The sequence below is a fragment of the Astatotilapia calliptera genome, chromosome 10 (genome assembly GCF_964374335.1).
Source record: "Astatotilapia calliptera chromosome 10, fAstCal68.1, whole genome shotgun sequence".
NCBI lineage: Eukaryota > Metazoa > Chordata > Actinopteri > Cichliformes > Cichlidae > Astatotilapia > Astatotilapia calliptera.
Window position 1 is genome coordinate 14,703,850 of NC_137431.1, and position 26,931 is coordinate 14,730,780.

At 42.1% G+C, this 26,931-nt stretch overlaps 1 protein-coding gene across 4 annotated transcripts in view; it reads right to left on the minus strand.

The window, feature by feature from the left end:
- Window positions 1-25,934, minus strand: part of dlg4a (discs, large homolog 4a (Drosophila)) — a 63,383-nt gene extending 37,449 nt beyond the window's left edge. For 2 of the 4 annotated variants that reach the window (XM_026181399.2, XM_026181398.2), the window contains exon 1: window positions 5,396-6,021. In XM_026181399.2, coding sequence (XP_026037184.1) covers window positions 5,396-5,497 — 102 coding nt within the window. In that variant the 5' untranslated portion in view covers window positions 5,498-6,021. Of the gene's footprint in view, window positions 1-5,395; window positions 6,022-16,407; window positions 17,212-25,267 lie in introns of those variants that run through there. The other 2 variants (XM_026181401.2, XM_026181400.2) reach the window with 2 other exon arrangements.
- Between the last annotated feature and the right edge of the window lie 997 nt (window positions 25,935-26,931).

Consider the following 26,931-nt stretch of genomic DNA (forward strand, 5'->3'; position numbering starts at 1 on the left):
GTGTCTTCACAAGAGCCAAACCTCAAACACAGCTTTCATCTCATTTGCATTATCACAATTGCTGTTGCCAGCCAACACCTACCAGTACAACACTTTTTTCGTGTATATGTGAGCCCCAGAAGACAGAAAATTCACTCATCTACTGCCAATGGTAACTTCAGACTATTCTCCAAGGTGTTTCAGCACAACACTTTGACGAGTGTTAGTATCCTGTAGCTATGCTGGCTTCCACAATAACAACAGACTTTTACATTTACCATGGGGCAGACTGCTTAAAGCTGTGCTGAGAAGGATGTTAATGTAAGAATCCATCAGTCCTAAATCAAAAAGTGGAGCTCCAACAAAGAGGAATATCCAATACCCCCACGGAGATGCTCTAGATTCACCCCCTCTTTACCCAAATTTAAGTCTACAGTTGTCGCCTTTGCAATGCTGAAAATTAGCATTAAGTACCAATCTAACTAATGGGCCGACAAAAATTTCAAAAGACAGAAAGACAAAGGGCAAAGAGTGAATATTTATTTAAGAATGCATAATTAAATTATTTATTATCATGATTTATTGATTTATTAGCATAATTGAATGAAAAGCAAGTGCAAACACATCTTCTGGGCTGAAATACGAAGGTGTTACACAGCGAGCAGCAACAGAAATGCATCCGCGTCGTCCCACAGGGAGATGATTTAAGTTCTGCCCTGAAGACCTATTCAAAATCAACATTTTAATCAAACAAATACTTTCAGCAGTACATGTTTCGAATCCCATTTTAACCACTGTAAAAAAACAGGCTTTTTTATATCAGAGTGGAACCATTTGCTTGGCGAGCAAAAGGTTGCTGGTTAATGACTCAAATCTCCTTTTGCATTGCAGGAACAGCAGCTGGCATTAAAAACTGCTAAATCAAACATGCGGCGCTTCCTGCTGTGGGAACCCTCGTGGTAAGCAAGCAGCTGAAAGTAGTTTCCATATCACAATGAAACATAAAAGGCCATAAAACAACCTTAGCAGTTAGTTGGCGCACGTTTAGTGCGGTTTTAACTTTCCTCAAATCTCAGTCTTTTTGCTTGTTAATTTATGTTCGTGTTGATGCTAATAACATTCTGAATTTCCTGTCTGTGGGATGATTCATCATTGATAAAACCCACACAGATGCATCATCCTCAAACGCAATAATCAGATCAGAGTTACAGTATATGTTGCCATAGTGGGTGCTCGGCTGTGGCACTTCTGCAAAGGGCTGGGCATGGGGGGGGGGGCATTGTGTCTGTCTAGAGCCTGCTTTCACTGGAACTTCACACTTATTTGCGAGGCAAGAAACACTTGCACGAGTCTGCAGTAGTAGGCCAGCTCATGTGAAATTTATCATTATGTAAATGGAAGTAAATGCAGACTGCTGAATTAATGCTTGGCATTAATGCACACAGGAAAACATCAAGATCAGACAGGGAGGGAAGGGAGAGCAAACATGCTCCCTCCTTTTGGCTTCGTGACACGTGAGGAAGCTAGAGTCAGAGCCTACAGCTGACTAGATTTCTGGTGGTCAGTGTGTGCAGGCAATGCAACGAGCAGAGCCCTGACAGCTTAAGTGCAACCCCGTGGATAAAAGGGTGTGTTGGATATTCGCTGCACTGAGAGGAGTACGTCATGCCATGCTACCCTTAATTAGCAATAAATAAATAAATAAATTTTTGCAAGTCTGCAGGTCAGACACAGCTCAGCAGTGATGATCGTTTCATCTCCTTTCACTTGGTCCACAGAAGCATGCACACACCATGTTTTTTGGGGTTTTTTTGCTGACCACATGCGATTTCACGTATGGTGCACTTGTAATGGGGGTTGCAACATTAACCCTCACTCTCTGACTTGTCCACAAACACGATCATGCATGGAGAAGCCATTTTACCACAGTACTTCTTTAGAAATGAAAATGCAGCGATGGTAGATTTAAAAGTACCAACAATAAATATTGCAAATGAAGCGCCTCGATGAAATGCATTGATTTCTTAATGGCTTGCATAGAATAAAAAGCGTTACCTTGTTATACCACAATTCGAAAGGAAAGAGGCTTTTTAAATGGCTGAACATCAAAAATAAATGTATTTCATGTTTAGTAGTTGGTAGTGATTCATTTTGGCTTTCGGAGACAAATGCTGAGCTTATTTACGTGCTTGTGCCTTCTGTGAATGTTTACTTCCTGGAGGGTAAAGCAACTCTGAATCTTTTTGCATTACAGCGAGGCTAAAAATGGATTTAATTTTAATGTTTGATGATGCATATCCATGTGCCAGATGCTCAGCGAGGTGAGTTTTTCATTTGTAATGTTCTGGTCCTTTTTGTGTTTGCCAATCAATAAAGTTAGCTTAAAAGTAAAATCAGTACCATTAACTGTAACAAGGGCCTCTACTGGTTAATCAAAGGCTCCGCCATCATTTTTGCATCTCTAACTCTGGTGACTGTTGCATTTGGAAAGTGCCATGTTGGTAAGCTTGAATATTAGAGCTGTTTAAATTAAAAACTGTATTGTCTACCACCATCCCATTAATGGGATGCAGTTTATGTTTATGAACAACAGCTTCCTCTTTTAGATTGTTCTTAGACTTTTATGTATTTTATATTATTTTTTATTTTTTGCATGACCTTGATAGGTGGACTCGGTAAGGTCAGTTTCAGAATAGGTTTAGTTTTCATACCATAAATGTGCCTCTCTCATAACACAGTGTGGTGTTTTGGCTCACATAAGCACATAAAGGAAATGGTTCAATCTTAGACCTGAGAAGAACTTTTGTACACTCCACTACAGTGATGGGAATCCTCAAGCTTATTGCTGAGCTCGGGCTCATTTCTCTGTAACAAAGAAGGCGACACAAACAGCAGAGTAAAATAGGTCAAATCCATAGGAAGAAGTGTATTTGCAAGACTATAAAAACAGGGACATTAAGCATGGTGAATGTGATATCAGTGCCCCAAATATATCCTCTCTGCTATCTCCTTTCTATATAATTACTTCTGTGCATTTAAAATTTTGGGGGCTGGTAATGAATGACTTTTCTTTTTGTTTATTTTCCAATACAGACACAGCGGAAATTGATTATCGGGGTGAGCTGATTACAGACCTTGACACTGAGATGAAGGCGTGCTGATACCTGTGTCATAAATCATTCATTGCACTAACGCTCGATTTTAAAACTCTATTCTTTGGCCTGTTTACATTGCACGGGCTTTAGTAGAAGTACCGCTCCAGATTGTGGCTTAAAGACAAAGTGAGGCAGGCCGTCTTGACTGAATGTTGCTAGGCCATCAATGGCCATTAAGCATAAGAGAGCCCATTAAAGCACTGCTGAGTGCCTACAGCCATAGAAAGACCTTTTTAATTAAGACACTGTATTCAAAATGACTGAGTGGATTTGTGCCGGGCATTGTTTAAGAACAAAGGTTATGCAAATACATCACCTTGAAAGCCCTTGGAAAACGACCGGTCATGTGGTAGCTAGTGTAACATAGAGGTTTATTGAGAGCAAAGGGTGCAAATACATGATATGAGGTAAAAAAAAAATATTGATCCAATACACTGTATATCCCAGAGATCCAAATTAAGCCCTACCTATAACAACTCCCCACGAGACTGCAACTGACTGGACACAAGCTGCTGGAGGGCTATTGAACCTGCATCTATACACTGTTTGCACATGAAAGAACAATGCTGAGGCTAGTCCTGAATGCACTGATGATTCCTGTGTTTTCCCCCAAAACAAGCCAGCTCCAACACAGTTACCAGTGGCATCATAGAGACAGCCTTACCAGAAAGTTCCCAAACAATCTCAACTAAAATAATTGCTTATAAATTACACTTGAAATGAAAAGAATCCCATGCTTAGAAGCCAGATCTATTAAAACAGAATTACTGTACAAGTGGCTTTAACTGAGTCATTAATCCCACCTGAAACCTGCTCTTTACGACAGAGTAAATGTTGTGTTGTGGAACTGCATTTCACTTGGATGGGCATGACTACAGAAGACGCAGCTTGAATCACTGGAAGAAGAATGTTGATGTGTTTTCCACCAGGAAGGTGTGGTTTTCCTGATGGAGATGCAGAGGAGGATATGAGCCAGGAGGGAGTGATGCATGGGGACAAATGGGATTATCTCTGCTAGTAAACTCAATACTGAGCACAGCAGGACCACCCTTTCAGAGACACGAAGAGGAAACACCCACGTAAAACCTCACCAGCTTTGCAGCAGACAAAATGTTCAAATAGTTGCAGGTAGTAGGATACGACGAAGATGTCGAGCTGTCTTATCTTCTAGCCACAAACTAGGAAGTGAACTGGATTCTAGTGACAAGACAAAACACGAACCAAAACGTCAGCAGTGAATTTACAAACAATTAACTGGAGCTCTGTACACATGTACACACCATTTTGGCAAGTGTAGCGACAATTACTGGCCAGAGCAGAGCGGTGTAGTCGGATTTGGCTTTGTAAAGCTAACAGATTAGTGTGCCATGTGGAGGGAAACTCTGAACTGGCTGCAATACTAGAAACACCTGAAGTTGGGAGGGATGGAGGGAGGAAAATCTGGACAATCAGAGAATCAGTGAATGAATGCCCAATGTCCTCTCTTTGGATTACACGTTCTCATCATGATGGAAAACAGACAAACACCAAAAAAAAAAAACATCCAAGAAAATAAAAACTGCCTGATTTTTCCTGATAAACAGCAAACATCACCCTCTGGGTCTGATTTAAGAACAGGCTACTCTCCGTTCATGTTACCCTACTCCAAGCAGGCTCTGTTCTGTTGCAGCTTCCTCTAAGGATGAAGGCTACTTAAGTGGCCCTGAGCAATAAAGTGGTTTTTCCAAGGTCAAAAGCACAACATGCATCTTCCCTTGCTGGAATGCAAAGTGAACCTGTGGTCAAGCCCTACCGTGACCTGCCCAATGGAGACGGAGGAGAAATACAGGAGGGAGTGATGCTCCATTCATTAAGCAGCATCCGACTGTGAATTCACGCTGAACAGCAGCTAACACTAAACACAACAGTGCTTGCCAGCGATGCCGTAGCATGCTATGTGTAAAATGAAATCGACCATCTGAGCACGAAAACCCCGACCACTCGGCGGTGCAAAGGTATTAAGATGTGAATAAGCTTGCTGGCTCAAGACATATGGCCAAGTCACTTCACTGCACTAATTACTATCGTGGATTTGCACTTGGAAGGGGAAAAAAAGCGCGGTTCAGATGGCTTTTAACCCTCCCCCTCTGAAAAAATAAAAAAAATAATTAAAAAAAAAAGGAAAGAAAGCTAATTTCTCCCAGAGGCCTTTTGCTCGGTTTTGTTCGGTGTCTGAACAAAGTGCATCCAGATGAGAGTCGCTGCTGCTGCAGCAGCCTTACCTTACACCCGAACATAAGAGACAGGGTCCGGTTGCTGCAGATGACCTTACACTGGCACATGACCGGAGAAAGACACTTTAAATTCCTGACAGGCAGAGACATCAGTCCGAAGCCCTCACACCAGGCAGACAGCACCAGAGCTCGTCGGTCCGCCGCCTCTCACTCAGAGCCACGGTGCAATTTAGACGAGAGCCGCGGAAGCTGGAGGGGGCGTGTGGGGCCGGTAGTACCCGTTAATGGGCGGGCTGCCCCGTTGAAGCGTGAGGTGTATTCCTGCTTTATTTGTTCGTTTATTTTTACATTTACTTTACGTTAACGTTTAACGAGTCGACTGCTGCCTGTACGTTGCCATATTGTCCAGAGGTTGAGCACAGCAAGCGTCACTCATAGCTATAGCGTCTCCCTCCCCACCAACCCCCCCGCGTCTCTCTCTGTCCTCGCGCTTCACTTGATTGAGCCGTAAAGTTTGGACGTAAAGCGCAGCAGGAATCTCACAGGAAATCCGCGCAGAGAGTGACGCGAGAGCGATTATCAATTATCCTTTGAGTCTGCGTGAAAATTGTAGTAGTAGTAGTGGAGTAGTATCAAAGCGAGAGCAGTGAATGCCGGGGAGCATTTTTTGATGCTACACAAACATCCTCGCTCTCCTCCACATGTAACACCGTGATTGCTGCGCCCCCCGATGGATCACCGGGAAAATGGCGTGTAGGCTGCTGTCCAAGGTGCTGAAATCCCTCAACTCAGGAGGAGGGATGCGAAACGTCTTCATTTCATTCATCAGCACACGGTGTTTGACCGTATCCCTCAAAGCACCCTGCTCACATGGTCAGCGATGTATGATCCTCACGTTAAGCAAACACATGCCCAGTCTTAAATGTCGTAATAGTGTAAAATAGTGACGTAAACTAGGACCGACAAGCTGAGACTCTCTTGCTGTTGTGTTAGTATTTATATGTGTCATTATTTTGGATTTTCTCAGCTATCACTGCGCATGATCTGGATGGTTGTTATAGGGAATAGTGCCACTTGTGCTAAACGGAAGTGCTGAAAGTGGGCCTTTATTTTTCGCTGGGCCTGTTCAGAACTAAAAAACAAAAAACAAACAAAACAAACAAACAAAAAATGAATCAACCTAAAGTTAAATCAATTTTAAAATTACTCTTGATTTTTTTAAAATAGTGTTTTCAAAATAAAATACAATAGCAATAAGTTATTGTCCCTTTTTCTTTCACACACACACACACACACACACACACACACACACACACACACACACACACACACACACACACACACACACACACACACACTTTACAGCTGTCACAACATGAATGTGTTTTTCATTTCATTCATTTGGTATTTTGATGGTCTCCACTCCTTCGTGGGATTGTGCTGGCATGGTGAGCCCACAGGGTGGAGTGAGAGAACCAGGTAGGGAAGATTTGAATATTGTGCATTCATCTCAGGACCGACTGCGGCGCAGGGCTCAATGCTCCCGGGTGACGTCAGCGTTAAATCGAACACAGAAACCGTTCCAGATATCCCAGTGTGCTGCTGATATATATTTTTTAAAACCCTTATCTCCCACCTATAGAGCTGGAGATATCCAGTGTGCTAAAGACACCAGCAGGTTTATCACAGATCTTCATGGGGAGGTCATTACAGCACAGTGTGAATTAGAATATAGTGCCAGCTGCTTAAAAATGTTTTTTCTTTTAGAGTTAACTCTCTCAATGACCAAAAAAGACGTGTGTAGAAATTAAAAGTTTCTAGTTTGGTCATGTGATTCAGGGAGTAATCATCAACATAAGCAGAGAATCCTTGATCACATAAATGCTCTGTTTTATAAGTCATCTGAGTCTTTGCTTGCTTCACATTTGTCTTTTAGTACTCTGTATGTATGGAAATGTATATATATTTATGCACATAATAACTGAAAGTCTGTCCTCGATTGCAGCGGTGAATGCCCTTTGATAGTTCACATTGCCGACTGTATACTGGAAAAGATTGTGAGTAACAGACTTTTAGTAGGCCACCTCTTCAAAATTACACAAGGGTAGTCCACGCGTTTTCCTCTACTCCTCCACTTGAATTACATCCACACAGTTTTTATGTGTGTTTGTGTTCCCCTGGCAATACTCCACCTTCTGAAAGTAACTTTCTTTAAAGAGTACTGTCACAATATCAATAACTAATCATCTAATCAGAAGTCTGTCTCATTTCAGTTTGGTTCAAATCAGCCTTCATATCACAGGTCTAAATTATATATCATTGGCAAGAAAAAGACATGAACTATTTTCTATTCTTTCTCTCCTAATAGAGAAACCTCCAAATAAACAACCCAGGAATGCCTGGGATTCCTCTCAAGGCTTTCGTTAAAAATATGTAGACATAGAAATGTCTTTTTTCCCCCTTCTTTTTAAGTATAACTATAAATTGTACATAGACATGGAGGTTTCAGATCTGGAAGGCAGAAATCCTTGAAACCTGCTTTCTTTCTTATGACCAGTGGGGACATCTGGTAGCAATTTACACGCGCATAATTCACAAATCATGGATTATTTTTTGTGTAGCTTTGGTTCAAAGGCAAAACAAAACTGCTGACTTTGCTACCGTACTGTGTGGTAGCTTTGAATTGTTTGCATAGACTATAAAAGACTACAATGCCCATTTCTTACGTGGTTTGATACATCAATAAACACTTTCATGATGAGTTAATGGTATCGTTGCAAGTCTTATTTAACGCAGAATAAAATTAATTATGAGAGGTTACCATGTGATTTCAAAGTTATTACCATCTGAACATGCTCTATCCCTGCTTTGTAGTTAGCCATACTCAGCATTTAGGAAAACCGAGATCCTTAACTCGAGGCTTAGGCCAGTGGCCACCAGACTAAGAAGCATCCATCTTTAATATGCAGTGTATAGCCAACATATACAGTAGAAGTGACCCATTTTATGCAACACTTAAGTGTATTAACATGCAATTAACACAAAAACTGATGTGACTAACGTCATAAATTATCAGCGTAGGTACAGTATAATACATGGGTACACAGGTATTGTATAATAAGTACAATGTAGCATGGGCACAGTATAATTTCTATGGCATACTGTAAGTGGCTTTTCCCTTCAACTACAGTATTATGTAAGCGTGGGAGTCACATGGAAACCTGAACTGTTTTGAGTATAGCATTAACATCCTAATGCTGCATTGTATGAGAGAAACAGAGAGAGAGAGAGAACCCCAAAAGAGTGTTTCCATGACAACATCTGCAAAGGGTGGCAGATCCCTAACAAACAGTCCTCTTGCCAGCAGCTTTCTGGTCACTGGCTCTATAGCAGGACTGTTTCTGTCACGGGTGATTGTCTTCATAAAAGCAGGTGTCTCATGCTACTATTACATGCGACACAAGCGAGACACGTGACAGGTCTTCCTCAAATGGACAGAGAATTTAAAGAAATACAGTGAGCTCACGAGAAGAGCCCCTCACTGACGCTGTGAGTGGCTAAAACCCTGTGAAGTCTGCCCTGAGGTTAGAGCCAGATTTTCCGTACTAGCTGTGGTGGTTGGCTAAAAGTTTACATTAAAGCTAAAATCAAAGCTGAAATTCTGATTGATTTACATTTAATTGTGTGAAAATGTAAATTCATGCAACATTGATGCCTTTGTTAATCTTCCCACATCCCCATCTAACATGCATAGCATGTCCTTGCTTTTAGATTAGCTCACCTCGTTTTTGAGATGTGTGTGATCAATAGATCCTACTCCGCCAACTATAGTCAGCTAAATTTTATTGCTGTTTTCTATTTATTAGACTCTTACATATACATAAACATCTCAAAATTAAATAAAGCAATGAATGCACTTTGATCTTGCTTCATTTTGCCTATAGACCGTACATTTCAGATTTATGAATTAGAGCATATTTTGTAAGTCCAGCCAACAGAAATAACAATAATATTAGCTTCAAACCTTTCACCAAATGTAAATGTATGCAGAGTAATTATTCCATATGTTATCCATATCAGAACCAATTTATAATGACACCATAAAGTTGATTGTGGCCATTGCATAACAGTTTTTCCAAACTTTATAATCTGTTTTTGAATTAAAGCATATTTGTGGTTTATTTCAACCTGGTGTATCTCTCCAAAATCTATACTGTAGATCTGGGAAAAGGAAAAATCACACAAAGGGCCTCTAAAGTGAGTTCCCTGCAGCTTTCCAGAAAACATGATATTTGCATTAATCATTTAAAAAATACAGTTTCAAGCTGACCAACGCCAAATGTGCTCTTTGCTGACTTTGTTAGGGATCTCCAATTGGGGAATACTTGCCGTCTGATCTAATCCCCTTGTATAGTCATCCACTGCTTAGTGGATTGCTTACGTGCAAGTTACAGGTGTCGAAATTGTAGTATGATGGTGGGTTGCATTCTTTTGAACCATGCAGCCGATTGTTTCTTGAAATCTCTAAAACATAGGTTTGGACTACCAAGTTAACATGACCATACCAAAGCCTACAAAGCCCACATTACTGTATAATACACCGTTCTGAAATAAATCAAAACAAACATCTACCAATTAGATTTTTATAAAAAGCCATAAACTGATAGAACATGTGAAACATGGATGACAAAATAGTTTTGCTCTGTCTGGGCCCGCTCTCTAAATAGTTGTTTGTTGAGGCAAAACCTACAAGGAATTACAGCTTTAGTGTTTGCATTCACTGAAAGTGTAGAACTGCTGTCACAGAAGGTGGCAAACTGGGGTGAAACCAATGTATATCACACTTCCAGAACAATTCTCTACTATTGAGCCTTCCATTACCTCCAGCATTCAGCAGCTTTGACACCGGAACAGCGGAACTGAAACGCAAACACAACGGGAATCTCCCGAGGCTCCGAGACTGCCTCAGCTCTCTTGACTAGGAAAACACACAAGGTGAGAATAATAGTATTCACACCTACACAGAACCAACAATATCTTAAAGTTCTCTGTGTGAATATCTGATTCTGTTTAGTGACTACAGTCCTGCAGCATCTACAGGCATAATTTCATATCAAAGAGGCCTGCGAGCTAAAACTAATTTACTAGAAGCAAAATGTTAGCTGAGATGCATTTGAGTGTAATATTTTATGAATTTACTCTTTAGTGTCAGAGAAAGTTAAACTGGACTTGTTGTCATCATTAAAAACCCTTTCTTTGACCCCAACGCTGCACAAAGCTAAAGGTAACCTGCAGGTGCAACAGCAGGACACAAAAGTTGTAGTAAAGGCAAACTGTTAGGTTTCAGATAGGATATTCCTGGTTTTCTCTCTTGCGAATTCACCCAGCTGTATAAATATTACATGCCCAAATGGAGTCATCACCAACAGCGTTGACTTGGAGCAATCCATTATGTATGAAGTATGGTGCGTGCATTATCCCTTCAACACATTCAAAAAGCTAAAAGAAAAAATACATAGCCACTAGAATGCACTGTTTTTCTCCTTTTGGGAGAACTATTTAAGGGGGAAAATGGGATCGAAGTTGTCCGCACCACCCTTCAAGTGGATGAGAGCATCCACGCTGTCACGTCGTAATCTTAAAAGCGTGCGGATAATTCTCTTCCTGTGATGAGAGAAGAATGTCTAACTGCAGCTACTGGTCCAATTCTTTGCAACCATAGCCTCACAGTCTGTATTACATTCTGGTTCTGCTGTGCCTCCTCCCACACTAAACACAAACAGCAGTGTGCCATCCACAGTACAGAGACGATCCTTTGCCTGCTGCCCTCCCCTCCATCTGAGACTTAATGTGAAAAGATGCGCATAAAAGATCATCTGGATCATCACGTCAGGCTCTAACCTGCACTAAAATCTGTCCGATGTAAAACACCACCACCCACGTGCCGAAAGCCCTCCCATAGCCTGTCGTCTTGCTAAAGCAGCCATGCCGCGAACATGCTAATGCAATGTCTGGCTGATGACGTAATATGTCACTCTGCAAGACTTGATTTTAATAAAATAAGTCTTATTTCATATTTGTCATGCTTTCCTTGTTTTATGTTGAGCTCTTCACTGCGTTGAAGCCATCATGAAGAGCAGCACAATGTCAACGAGAGCGCAGAAGTCCCATCCAACTGCTGTTGAAATCTTCTGTTTGCAAAGGACAGCCAATCAGAAAGAAGTCTTAAAGAGATAGGGACCTTAAAGGACAAGGAGCTAAAAAAGCCTGTTTCAGACATTATTTTAAACTTGAATCATGAAAAGCTACACTATTAGAATCAAGGACTGGAAAAATATGCAGCTCAAAATTACTATATCAGGTATCCTTTAAGGTGTTGGTGGCAAATATGTTGTGCCTGTCTGTGTGAAACCATGACCTGTTTGTAATATCAAAGTCCTTAGCCACATCCACCACGATAAAGCTTATAAATGCTATTTTCTACACTAACAAGTAAACACCAGCCACAGGAATTTTAACGCAGCTCTTTTTTTCATGGAGTGATCTCATGTGAGTAGTGTTTCCATGTGCTTCTCTTCATGTGGTGTTTCCATAGAGCTGACGAACCTTGCCATGGTTTCTGTGGTAACTGCAGAAGCAAGGCTCTCTCCTCACTGAACTATTTTTGTAACAGCAGATGGAAGAAGACTACAGTTTAGTTTAGGCTAGTTTAATTTTCTTTCCCTTGGGGTGTGAATGCAGCTTACTCTATAATTAGATGTGAAATTTGCTTTGTTGTGTTTTGTAAGTTTTTTAGCATGACCATGGCCAGGACTCACAGGAGTTCATTTAATGGGTAATACTTTTCATTGCATATTGTAACACTGTATCGAATGGAACTGAATAAATTGCGCTGGAGCACAGAACCACACCGTGGCAACACAACTCCGCATTTGTTATGTGTACGCATTCATTTATACTTTTGACAGACTGTCAGAGTAAAAGTAGATTTCTTTTGGATCCCCCTCTGAAGAAATGCAACAAAAGACGGCACCACGCGCTGCTTTGGCTCTGCAAGTAGTGTGCTCAGCAGGACGTCAGTCTGGTCAGCCATGGAACAGCTTCTAACCAAGATGATTAAAACAGAACAGCCCCCGGGAACCAACCTGCCAGGTAAATCTAACTGGATATATTTATGCTCCATTTTCCCACCACTCCCATTTGAATAAAGGAGTTCATAGGTGTGCCGCAGGGGATGGGTTTTGAAGACTGGGACTGCTAGACGAAGCTGTTAGCGGTAATCAGAATGCAAAATTGATATGAGGGTCTTTTATGGTCGTGGTTACTGAACTGACATATGTTTACTGGTACAGGCTGCTACTGTAGGCAGGAAAACACTAATTTCTTATGAATAGACAAGAAAATACCAGTTTCTTATGAATAGCACTCAAATACATACAGATCAGACATAATATTTAAATCCCCTGGCAAGTAAAGTGAATGCAACCAGTTATTTTGTTACATTATTTTGTTATTTTGTTGGCTGCACCTGTTACAGGGTGGAATATGGTATGCAGCTAGTGAACATGCCTTTAACCTTAAGCTGATGTATAAGGATTCAAATGATTTTGACCCAGTCAGCTCATCTGGAGTGGTAATTTCCTATAAAACGTGTCTAAGGAAATAAAATATGTGAACTGTCTTCAGGGGCATAGGTGTCCGAGCCTCACAGATGCACATAGGGAGCAAAGGCTAACTGATGGGTTGATATCCTGAGCTGAAATTGCTAGAAATTGTGACCCTGCAAAGCCTGAAATATGAAATAATTGCCAAAAAAAATGTAATTTTTCTATTTAAACCTGTTCAAACTGTTTATTGAACCTTCTGACAAATAAAAAAACAACAAAAAAACATCAGTGTAATGATGTTGAGATCACAATAACTTGGTGTTACAGGGTTAAAGCTGGTTGCGGTACATGAGTATGTGGCTGTATGGCCACCGGTTTGCCAGAAGGCCCATGCTAACCCCCGTCCACTGCTGAGATCCCTTACACTGGAGCATCAGAAGTTACGCAGTGAAAGAAGATGGCCTTGTCTGATGAATCATGTTCTGTTGCACAACGCTCTGGTGAGAGCTGGGTGCATGCACATGGCAGGCAGATGTCAGAAGCAGCATGATTCTCTGGTCAGTGTGCTCCTGGAAAAGCTTGGGTCCTGGCATTCATGAGGATGTTTGCTGCATGAAATGCACTACCTGCCTAAACAGTGTTGCAGGCCATTATAGCAGACCTTTATAGCAAAGACAGCATCTTTCAACTGTAATAAAGAACCTAACAAAGAGCTTTAACTTGTCCTGTAATTCTCCACATGTCAGTCCTGCTCAAACATCTGTTAGATATGTGGGAAAAACTAATATGATCCACTTTACAACTCACAGGACTTAATTGATCTACAGCTAATATCCTGGTACCTGCAATCACAGATGGTTCAGAGCTGTTTTATTGGCGCTAGGGGGCTCCACATAATATTAGGTTTTAATGTTGTGGCTGGTAGGCGTAGTTTGAACGGCCAGCATAGATCTATCTTTATGACAAGCTGAACAGTTTCCTAAAATAACGGTAGAAAGCTGCCCGACTAGCAGTGTCTTAAGCGAACATAGTAATTATCACTTTGCTGTAAGTGTCTTCTGTGTTATCTAGCAAGCAGTGTTTAGTTCAAGAGATATTATCACCATTGCTCTAAACAGAATGAGGACTAACAGTAAAAGGAGGTGATCATTTTTATACTTTCTGATTTTTGGAAATACGTGATAACTTCAGTCTCGGTTGTCACGGTCAGTTGTCATTAGTATAATCATGCTCGGTGCAAATGTGCAAAACAACTGCTGCAAAGACACATTTCATAATCATACAAAGAGCGACTGGTTGAGCAGAGGTAGTAAACTAACAAACGAGTCGGGCCTCGTAAAATTTTACTAACAACGAAAGGAAAAACATACGACAGAAATCTGCTCTCCCATCAGCATCCTGTTTGAGCTATGATGGAGTAGATCACCTGGCCAGTCATGGCCCAGTAAACCCATTAGAAAGCTGTACAAGGTGATGAAATAAGACAATGAAATAGCATGATGTTGAACATGTGGTGGCGTGCACTGGCATGGAGAAGTTGTATTTTCACTTTGTTTCTGCTACCTGGAGCAAAGTTGGCTCTTCACGCATGCTACCTCTATGGTATTTTCAGTTCAATGTCAGGGCAGTGACATCCACATAAAGTAAACTATGTAGAGGCTGCAACCATTTTCAAATATGGTCCCCTAATGTGATCAAACCAGTTTAACTAAATTTGTCACGCAGACAACTGCCCGATCACACGCCTACATGATGCTCTGGTCCTCCTGGATTGCAGCCATCTTCACTTCTTGCTTGTTTGGGATCTCAATTGAACTCCAGGTCAAGTTCATGACTCCTCCTAAATTGCTTTTGGTGAATGTTTAAGACTGCCTTGCTGCTGGATCATTGTTCCTCGTGTTCTAATGCGATCCTTTGGATCTGAGGAGTCTTAATGTATGTACTGATCACCGCGCTGCTGCAATTAGAAGCAAAATCATCAAGCGACTCCACCAGCAGTGCTACACATCCAATCAATAACACCACTTCTGCTGTGTTTGACAGATGCACTGGATTATGAGGCATTTCTTTATATATGTATATACTTTGGTCTGTGCATCACTCATGCACACTGATTCCAACCTCTGAAACTTTCCTGGAGTACTTCTGAAGTTTGCATCTCATGGTGGACCACCTGAAGTGGCTGGTCTACTCATGTCTTGATGTCTGACACATGTGCACCTGTAGGACAGTCTGACTGACTGTTGTCTTTGACAACTGAGGTAAACAACCAGAATAATAATAATAATAAAAAAGGTTATCAAAACATCAAACTCCAGTTCTTGAGATGTATATAATCTTTTTAAACATTTTGTGCACTAAATCAGGGAAATTGCATCAAGCTATCGTTTAATCTACTCCTTTTAAAATCCAACATGCTGGCACACTTAAAACAAACAAACAAAAAAACATTATATATGCCCCACGTTGTGTAGACTGCATTTCGTATTCTAATCAACAAGTCCGTAAATTTAATGGCTCTCCTAAATCAGACCTACTTGAGCTACAAATCTGCAGTCCAACCTGTCAAATACACCATAATGACCAGCTCAAAGCGCTGTTCGACCACAAACACATACATGTGCATACACAGTGGCTTCTGCTTGTGGAACTGCATTAAATGGCATCTTAGTCCCAAACACTCGATCAGCCAAAGTAGAGACTCATCATGTCAGCTAATTAAGGCTGGAGTAGCCCTGTTTTTTACACAAACCTGCACGACTGCTTCAATAACTGTATTTCAGCACGTAGGGATGTAACCAGGACATGAGAAGAAAACCCATTTGCTTGCCTCTGTGTCCCATTAACCTGATGTTGGTCACGAGTCTTTACTGTAACCCTAAAAATGAAATGACCTTTTTTCAAAGCGATGCCAGCTGATTAAACAGGATGATTTTCCTTATCTGAGAAGGACACTAGCCTAATGTCCCAGAGTCCTCGGGGGAAGAGAAGTGCATAAGAATATGAATTATCCCCAGACGTACACAGGCGGGAACCAACCCAGACGTAGAATAAAAGACATGCATGCATGAATCTGTAATGCTTTAATCAACAAGTCTGCTAGAGTTTCACTCTTTCTGCATTTCGAAACATGCTCACTGGTACATACACACCCACACGTGCCGGGCCATGTTCATACGTAATACCCAAACTGGATGATTAAACCTACCCAGAGCACACGTACAAGGAGAGCAAAAAAAAATAAAAAATTCCTCAGACACATATTTTTTGATTAATCCATGACACTGGAGCAGATTACAAGCATGTTCAATGCAGTATGCACAGATGTAGGTAGAGACCTCCTCTAAGCCTGCCAGAACGACTAGCAGACTTTGAGCTAACATGCAAAACAGAGGCAGCAACAGAGGGATGGAAGGAGAAGAACGACACAAACAGAGAGGTGAATTTACCTACCACACACGGACAGAGAGAAGGGAGCTTAGTGCGGCCCTTCATGAGCAAGAGACAGAGGAAAAACAGCCTCCCAGACACCCGCAGTAGAGGAGGAGAGAGATGGGGAGAAAAGGAAAGAGAGAGAGAGGGAGAGAGAGAAAGATGGGAGGCTGGGGAAGGGGGAATAAAAAAAGAGGGAGGGGGAGTGAGGGAAGGGGGGGGAGGGGGGTGTCGTAGCAGACGAAGAGAGAGAGAGTTTTCCTGGAAGCAGAGAGTTGTTGGTGTTGGATGTATCTTGGTGTTAAAGGCAAGGGTCGGAAAAGAGACGACCGGCTGCCTGCTCCAGCCGTGACTCAGAAAATATGTTTGCCACCGCCGGTGAGGGAGGGAGGGAAGGGGGAAGGGGACATACAGGCAGAGAGACAACCTTTTATATTATTTTTCTATGATTTTTGGGTTGGTTTTTTTTTCCTTTTTACAGTATGCTTCCACTCACTCTGCTCTTTGCTCCCTCTTTGCCTCACCATTAAGCACACAGACGTCACCTAACGTGAGAGCGTGTTTGACGCAAATGTGAACTCTCTGGGTACACCTTCACCTCCACTCTTTTAACGGCAATAGCAATTGTTTCTAGATAGCTCATTGCATTGCACGCAATCTCAATGTGCTTAGCACGGAAGATAAAATAAACGAGTAAATAAGCTCACGCAGGTTTAGAATGTTTTAGGGAAGTGAAAAAATGTCCATGTCACCGCTGTTACACGGGGACTGAACACTTTGAAGGTTTATTTGGTCAAATAGCTGACAGCAAGTTGATAACCAGCTAATCCCTTCTTATATAGGCAAGAAAAAATACCAACATTTTCTGCTTTCAGCTTCCAGTTTTGCTTTCTAAAGAGAATATCTGTTTTTTTTAAATAATTTTTTAAAGTTGAATATTTATATTTTTATTGGATAGTAACAACTTTTGCCACAGTGAAATCAACTGGTGCACGGCAAGCTGTAAAATCAGCGATCCAACATTTTGTTGAATTTGCAGCGATGAAGCCTAGTTTCTTTAAATTGCAATAGCATCAATTAATAAAGCACATAAAATTTAATAATAGACATGTAGCAAAAATATTTGGGTGCTGATCACCGAAGTTGTTGAAGATGTGTGTCAAATATGAAATGACGTTCAGCTCTTTACCTCTAAAGGTTAAAATGAATCGGACCTTCTCTTAGTGTTGTAGCTTTTTAAACTCTAACATGAAAGCTGATTTAATTACAAATACTCCTAGGTGGGACAGATGAGTCTGTGTAATTTGTACCTTTAGAGTAGCTGCCAGCATTGTCTGAATGCTCAGGTCTCTTTCTATATAAAGGATATTTTTTTTTATCACAATTTTCACTTTAGGTGCAAATAGCATCTTAATATAGCCTGTGATACTTCCTCACCTTATCACTTCACAATAGCCTAGCACAGTGATAACTGGTAAATTGCATGGCTGGTGTTATGAGAATGTATTTTTACTTTAAAACAATTTTTTTTGATACCCATATCCCTACGCAAGGATACATGAGCAAATTCATGTTTATCTTATCAATCATTTCACATCACAAAGACCTGGAGATTGCTTTAAGAAGCGTGTTTCTAGATATATTTTTTTATACTGTCTGTTTTCTGTATATAACCATAGCAAATACTGTTTCTTACGTAAGCATTAGACACTCTATCAAACTGTACAAATTCTTAAGTAATAACTTACACTCCTCTATCCACATCACAATCTTGTCTACAGGTATACTAGAAGCAGTATCGTCACCCTTTAGCCAGAAGCTGCACATTAATAAAGTCAACAATGAATGAGTAAGACAACTTTTCTCTAAGGAATGCATCGTGACTTAATGCAAAATACTGATATCGCTAATAACAGCTGATGCTTGTCCAATTGTTATCATGTAGTAGCCATTCAAGCTTTTATCTCAGACAAACTTGAGTGGTCTTTGATCAGTCGTTATTGCCCAAATTTTTAACTAAATATAACTCTTTTCCAGGCTTAGTTGTCATCATAAATTGCACTTCAGCTGCGTCTCTTTTTATGTCTTTCAGCTATATGGCTATATTGGGGGGGGGGGGGGGGGGGGGGCAAAATTTGGTTGGGGAATAAACAGAGTAAAATGCACCATGACCCCACTGGACTGTTTTACAGTGGATGGCTGTTGGGTGATGGATGGGTTATGACACCTGCAGAGGTTAGGCCCACAGCCCTCTGGATCTCAGCGACACAGTGAGCTGTGGCTTCTGCGCGGCTTCGCTCTCTGTAACTAAAGACAACTCAAGCACATCGTGACATTTCCATCTGGAGTGAAGCCCGTTAGAAGAGTGTTAAATGCTGTGTAACCCGCGAATCCAGCCACATAAGACCAAACATTAATTTTCTATTCTCTGCATTCATGAGCATCCTCTGCCGGCGCCTACACAGAGGTCATCCTCCTACCTGCACACTGTGGGCTTCACATTATCAACACCCTTCAATGGCAGGTCTCTCTCTCTCTCTCCGTATCTCTCTCTCGCTCTCTCTCCGTATCTCTCTCTATCTCTCCCGTTCTCTCCTCTCTCCCTCCCTTCCTCCTTTCATCTCTATTCTCTCCATGATGATACCCCTGCCACGTTGTCATGGCAACAATCGGGCCCTGATTGCTTGGTTGCTAGGCAACTGACATCACCTATAAGAGGAACATGAAGATACAAAGCCAGAGACAAACAAATCAGAGAAAATATGTGCACTTGTGCGTTACTGTGCTGGGTGTCACTACGTCTGAACTCTCATAGCGTCATTAGCTCACGTCGTGTGCCGTGTCTACTCAGGGCCAAAGCCACACATGTAGGCAGCGAGGTCTATCATTAGGGTTACTAAGCATATAATTCGAATTTGACTTGCACTCTGTTCAGTCTTGTGCTCTTTGCCAGGCAGGAGGTTCGAAACCCCCAAAATCGTGACCTGAATTTCAGATGAGATTGTTGTGAATGTGAGTGCCTGTGACAGGGGGACTGCTCATGAATCACTGATACAGTAATTCAGATGCTCCCTATAAATTATGAGGAAACACACAGGGCCCTACATGCATATATATGTATATATATAAATATGTGTGTGTGTGTGTGTGTGTGTGAGTGTGTGTGTGTAGGTGTAGGTGTGTGTGTGTATATATATATATATATTTTGGCATAGGCCAATGCAGCATCCGAGCTTCACATATGTAGGGTACTGGCATGTGAAATGTGTATGAATACTCCTTAATCAGACTGTCATGAGCTTCTTTGCTGTAGTTTTTTAATGTGCCACAAGATGTCATTGTGTGCTGTATTACAAAAAAAAAAGAAAAAGAAAATCAGCTCTCTAAGAAATTAGGATCCTGCTTGCAAAGCTGTTGCAAGTCCACATCAATGATATCAGCTTGGCTTTCTTGTTTTCGTCACTTTTATTTGACCTTCCTCTTTTCCCCACATATGACATGCTAGTTATATGATCTCTAACTAAAAAGCCTACAATGTGGGCATAATGTGTCATTACATAAGGATCCAGCGACAACCTGACCCTCCTTGACCCTAATGAGGATGACAGAGCCTCCTCTATCGACTCTATCAACATCATTAGATGTACACTCTCATTGCTATTGATTTTGAATTTTCCAGGTTGCCACGACACTTTGTTGTGTTTCTTGTTTGCTCAGAACGGAGCGGTGTAGCTGACAGCCACTGCCCTCCTTACGGTCTACCGTAGCAGGCTCACGGCTCCCCATTAGCCTTCTCGCTCAATGTGAAATGACAAAGTGTCCAACCCAAACAAGCAATGATATATCTAATTTGTCATCTGTCATGTGGACAATTTGAGGATGGACGATGATTCTGACAGCCAAAACAATGAAAATGAGCATCAGACCCTTGGAGGTGGCACTCTTAGTGCACAAAATGGAAAGGTTGCTTAAATACGTGTTCACTGTTTAACGTTACATCGCCCTATTAAATCAAAAGAAGTAGCCATCTGCCCAAAACGAGGCTCAAAGGAGAAACTAGAAAAGCACTAAAGACACAGACTGAGCATCTACCCTACCAGAATATCCACCTAATGCACCAAACCATTTGAGTTCAAAAGAAAGGATGAGGCTTTGCTCATTCTCTCACCGTAAGAAACAGTGGAGCAGAGTGAAGCAGCAGAAGCAGGAGCACAGATTGTGCTGTGTGCATTTGACAAAGAGAAACTCTTAACAGCCTTCTTGCTGGCTAAAGCGCCTGGTGGGGATGATGAGCATCATAAAGGAGCTGAAATATACTCATACGTGAAGTGTTGACTCTGCAGGCTTAAGATAGTGAAACAAGGCAACTGATGGGCATTTGGGGGAAAAAAACTTAATATGAAGCATTTTGACTTTCTTAGTTATAATTATTATTATTATACAAATATATGAAGCGGTGATCTTATACCTCCTCTTTATTTGAATCTAATGGGTTTTATTGGCAAAAAATTCATAGTTTTAAATTGAGCAAGGCTTCAATCCACAGTGCAAAAGCTACTTGCACTAGAGCGAAATGCTCCACAGCTTGCATGCATTCTGTCTGATCATGTAGGTGTACGTGGCTTTCTTTTGGTAAAACAAATGAACGTGTGGGTGAGTGGTGCAATACATACATAAAGACGAACGGAGATCATGGCTAACCCCTGAATTTTTTTCCAGTATTTCATCTCAAGCACAAAAGCAAGCTGTCATTTGAGCAGAAATAACGACAGAGCAATCGAAGGGGGAAATAAATAAATAAATTGTCCGTCTCTATACAGCTACAAATTTGTTCTGCTGTGCTTTTTAACTGACCAGCAGAGACCCTCAGCACAGTGCAGTCATGGCATCGGTCTTGCACTGGGGCAAGCTCTGCTTCGCACACTGTGCCCTGGGAGACACTTGGCAGGATCAGTGTCTCTGTGGCTGCATACAAAGGCCTGATGGATGTTCATGCCCTTGAGTGGAGATCATCTGAGCTCTCCACTGGATCACTAATCCTGACACACAGCACACACTGCTGCACACATTCATACTGGCATCACACGGTATGGTGAATGGGCGCTTGTTAAGGTGGATGACTTGAAAAAATATTGAGGAGGCTCAAAAGGACTTGCGAGCAGAGGGGTTTAGCTTATACTGTAACTCCATTTTGGAGACTCTCGGGGCTAGCGTAAGATACAGCAGCCATAAGCTTTTTATCCTTGAAAGCGCACAGACACACACGCACACACAATAAACACACATTCACATTATATAAATATTTATATAGACTGAAAAAAATGTGAGTGGTAAAACCAAATCCAGGGAAGAAGATGCTCATGATGTAGCCATACATGAAACCAATCAAGCGCACGCGAAGATGCTGACTTTGACTACATCTTGTCAAATGTATAATTCATTGGAGGAAAAAAGGCACTAACTAGGGAAGCCTCGAAAGTGCTGAAGAAGAGGGCAGAAGGTAAGCTACAGAGCAGAGAGCAGGGAGGAGTAGAGTGAGCAGAGTGGGAGGGATGGGGGGGAGGAGGTAAAATGAGATAAAGGAAAGAGGAGGCTGGGAGAGAGGACCGAGAGAGGGATTACAGGGGTGAAGGAGGCAAAAAGGACACACAAAAAAAGGTCTGTAGAAATAGGAAGTGGATTGAGAGTGACAACAGGGAAAAGAGTGATGATCAAAAAAGGCTAGAGAAGAGGAGGCAACAGAAATGCACTGCATGTGCTCTGTACCGCACAGGAGAACGTGGATTTATTGCAGCAATTTTCTCAAAGATAGAATTAAGATTAGTTGCTTTTCGAGCATAAATCCTTTTCACTATGCGCATCATCTGTGTTCGCGCCTCTCAAATTACCGACCCATCCTTCTCTGACTCAGTGCCATACAGGGAGGGAGAGTCAAAGGTATTGTCAGCCACGCAACTAAATATAAATCTTGTGACGTCTCCTCGATATGCCCTAATATTCTAGTTCTAAATGTTATGTAATGACACTTGTGTATGATTCACCAGCATCATATGTTGCAATTTACTGCTTGCTTTTTTTTTTCCCAGAGATTTTAGTGTGGGAAGGAGCAGAAAATTACATAAGCTGCTAAAAAGTCCAATTCGCTCAGGAGAATCGATTGAAATGCCGAGTGTTTCCTGGTCATTTGCTCCATGAATTATAAATAAAAAGATTACAGTCAAATTGCAGTTACTTCAAATTTTATCCAAGCCAAAACTTGAACCTGTCAGTGTAGAAGGATAGAGAAAGGTAATAGCGTCATAAGAACGGGGCGATCGTGGCTCAAGAGTTGGGAGTTCGAGCCCCGGCTTGGACAGTCTCGGTCGTTGTGTCCTTGGGCAAGACACTTCACCCGTTGCCTACTGGTGGTGGTCAGAGGGCCCGGTGGCGCCAGTGTCCGGCAGCCTCGCCTCTGTCAGTGCGCCCCAGGGTGGCTGTGGCTACAATGTAGCTTGCCATCACCAGTGTGTAAATGTGTGTGTGAATGGGTGGATGACTGGATATGTAAAGCGCTTTGGGGTCCTTAGGGACTAGTAAAGCGCTATATAAATACAGGCCAGGCCAACTGTAAGAAAAAAAGAAAGGGACACAACTTTTGCACTTTTACCTTGAGGATGAAATCATCTTTTATCCAAAATGGGCTTTCCTCACAAATTTCTACTAATTCTGGTTCTTTCGCTCAAAGACATCCTTTCTCAGCCTGACTTTTCTCGCCAAAATACTCAACCCACCGACTCAGTGGGGGATGCCTTTTAACCGTCAAAGAGCACGGCACAGCAGTGCTCCGGTTCTAGTTGGTGTGCTCTGTGTAGCGGTATCAGATATTTGTCACTCACCAGCTGACTGTGGCTTCACCCACACACAAAAACTTTGTGCAAAGACCTGCACGGGAACGCGGCATTGTTCACATAACTTGTTATACAGCACGTGGGTGTCACGGAACAGCTCGCTCAGGGAGCTGCTCGCCCGTCATCTGCTACGTGGTGGCAAGCCACACTCCTCACCTGCAGTTCAGCCTGCCTCCATTAAAGTTTAATAATGCGCATTTAAAGGAATACACCAAGTTTTGTGGCATATCCAAGTGAACCGTAGGCTCTCTTGTGAATATCTGGTTAGTGTTTAACAAACAATCCCCAGTGACAAAGGTTTAGCTCATTTTTCTGGGTGAAACGGTCATCTAGGCACTCCAAGAATAGCCATTTCATTTGCCAGTCCAAGAGCTGCTTAGCCAATCAGTCGGTGCATAACTTTGCACATCTATGCGCTCTCACCTTTCCTTTTATAAACCAACCATCTGTCTCACAAGTTCTTGGCAATACTTGGGTTTTCTGTGCCAGCTTTACACTAAGTCTTTTCACACTTTGAAAGCGATGCAGAATTCTGGAACTGGTTGGGTGAAAAACCCACAGTTACCAACCGTGGTCTTTTACTTACAGTCTTATTCTTCTTCTTGTCCTAAGCTCAGTGATGTAAAACAAAATGCACAAGGTGCAGGTGTTCCAGGGAGGAGAAATACCTTGAAATTTCCCTTTCCTGCCCCCCTTCTCTCTCTCTCAATAAATTTGTCACACTGCACGGTGCAAGGTAACAAAAACTGCTTTGCAGAACCAAAAAGCAGCTACCTGTGTGGAAGTTCTGTCATTAGGGAAGGACGTGAAATGGTGTGAAATTCGCAAACAAAAAATGTGTTTAATGTACTTTGCTGTACACGCGCGCAGTGTGTCTCCCTCCTCATCTGACTGCACCTACTTATCTGTGTTTAACCACTAATCTCTGTTGCCACGGAAACTGAGAGCTTGATAAGCAAATGAATGTAATGTGCCACAGTTAAGCGCAAGTTTACGTAATACATCTGAAAGGACCAGCTGCACTCACGCCTGCTCCACAAATTAAGAACAAATGGAAATCTCAGATGATCAGCACCTTCACACGCCTGTGTGTGTGTGTGTGTTTGCGTGTATTTTTGTTTTCCTCTTTTTTCTGTCATCACTTCCTGCCAGAATCTGCATTCAGGTTCAGCTGCTATAGTACACTGCTCACCTCCTTTTGAATCTGTGTGCAGCTGTGTAGGTATGTCCATCAGAAAATTATATATATATATATATATATATATATATATATATATATATATGATCTGAAGGTCTTAAGGTATTGGACATCTGAACAAATAGGCTTGGACAACAGACTTGAAGCTACTTCATGTTCCCTTTTCTAGTCAGTCTCATGTCTAGTACTGGCTCCTTGGAGCAGCGCATGTGTGTGATATAACATGTGGCTCATACATTATGTTTGCAGATGTTTGCAGCTGCACAGTGGGTAAGCTTCACGTGTGCTTACGGTCGAGTTTAGGACAAAGCAGCTGGAAATTGTGAGGAATATTAGCATGCATAGTGCCCTCCCATGGTCTCTGCCTGACACACTCTGCAGCTCGGGCATGACACAAAGCCCCACACAGGCAACCCGAGGATCAGATCTCTGCCGCTTTCGCTACATCCACGCAGGTCAGCCAGCCCCTGTTCATACACTCACAAAGCATGACACGGAGTAGGAGATTCAGAGAGTGGGAGAGAGGGTCATCTAGAGAGGGAGATATCAAAGAGTGTTCAGTCAGGTAGCTCAGCTCGCACTGAGGCTTTTCTGAAATGTTCAAATGCTCAAAACGAACACAAAGATCGAAACAATGCACAACACGAGAAATGTCATGAAGACAGCAAATTCCCACAATTGAGAGATGGCAGAAGGAAGCTGGCTGCTTTCTTCCCGGTTCAGTTCCAGTTGTGGTGCCTCTCACTCTGTTTCACGCACACATAGAGCTAGAGTAATGAACAACAGATAGGCTTACCTTTGTAGTCACAATGCAGAGGCAGTCCATGGTACTTAAAACAAATATCGGGGTGTATCTCAACCCCCCCAACCCCCCACGACAGAGGGCTGAGACCCCACACCCCTCTCCCCAGCCTGCCCCACTCCTGCGCTCTCACTCTCGTCCTGCCTTTCCCCCCTTTTCTCTCCTTCCGTGAATCTCTTCTTTGACTAACTGAACCAGCGAGGGAAAGAGAGGATGGAGGGAGGGGGGAAACATGAAAAGGGAGGGGGAGGGCCACAGAGAAATAGAGAGAGTGAGCAAAAGGAGAAAAAAAGAGAAGAGAGGAGAGAGGGTGGTCTTAGAATTTAGTATAAGAGAGAGAAAGAGAGGGAGAGAGAGCAGAGAAAAGGAAAGGTGTGAGTCTATCTAAGGAACGGTGGAAAAGAAAGAGAAAAGATGGGATGAATACAAAAAGAGATGGAGAAAAGGGAGGATGGAGATGGAAGGCAGGGGTGGTGGGATTAACAAAAAAGAGGGGGGGTCACACTGTGGAAAGAAAAGGGGAAAAAGAGAAACGGAGAATAAGACAGCGAAACAGCCGAGGATGGAGAGGAAGAACTGAGGGAGGGGACAGTGAAGGAGAGAGAAAAGGAGAGGGAGAGTGGGTGAGTGCGTGAGTGTATGCATGTGTGTGTGTGTGTGTGTGTGTGTGTGTGTGTGTGTGTGTGTGTGTGTGTGTGTGTGTGTGTGTGTGTGTGTGTGTGTGTGTGAAGACAGCAGGAATTAGACCGAAAGAAAATGTGTTGAGGAGGAGAGTGTGAATTACATATGCATCACAGAAAAAAAGAAACCATGAAGCACCGCGAGAGCGACTCAGGGAAGACCGGATCACATGAAGCCGAAGTTTGCTTTAACCGGATGGAAAAAAGAAAGAAACTGAAGACACATGAAGGTTTTTTTTCTGCTTGTTGTAGCACTCTGCAGCTGTTGCCTTAGCAATGGTGCAGTTGTTGCCATGGCAATAGGGAGGCTTGTTGTTGTCATATGGTCACCCTTGTAGGACTGAGGTCTGAGTCAGTAACTCTGCATTGGATTTGCCCACCTGAGCATATTTCCACGTGGCTGTGCAAATATGCACTCAGGTTATAGAGGAGCACAAAGGACAGTAATAATCTGCGATTTTAGGAATATCTCAACGTTAAATAGTCCCAAATAGACACATTAATGATAATGCGTTGAAACTTTCTTTAGCCCCTTCTCCGTCTGAATTGTTATATGATTTCTCCTCTGTTTGATCACCTCGTTCGCATTTTTGTTTAGTTTAACTAAAACAGATTAAAGAATGCATGCACTCCTCTCAGCACACTCTGCCTTTAAGACTGTGGACTGTACCACTCGGGGTTATATAAGGGGGAATGTGTGCTTTAGTGTCTTTACATCATCAGTTCTATAATTGTACAAATCCACCCCTCACCCAGCCACATCCCCACTTTCCAGCCCCCCACAATGCTGGAGCAATGGTGCAGAAGTAAAGCAATTCAAAATGATGAACACACGTTTATTCCCCAGGTGAGAGTAGAAGCTTTGATCGAAATGTACAGCGGCAATGAAACAAACTGAAACGCTTTGTGTTCACAGATGGCCTCATCCTACTGTTAGTAATACACTTGTAGTCGTACTTTGACAGACAGATGACCCGA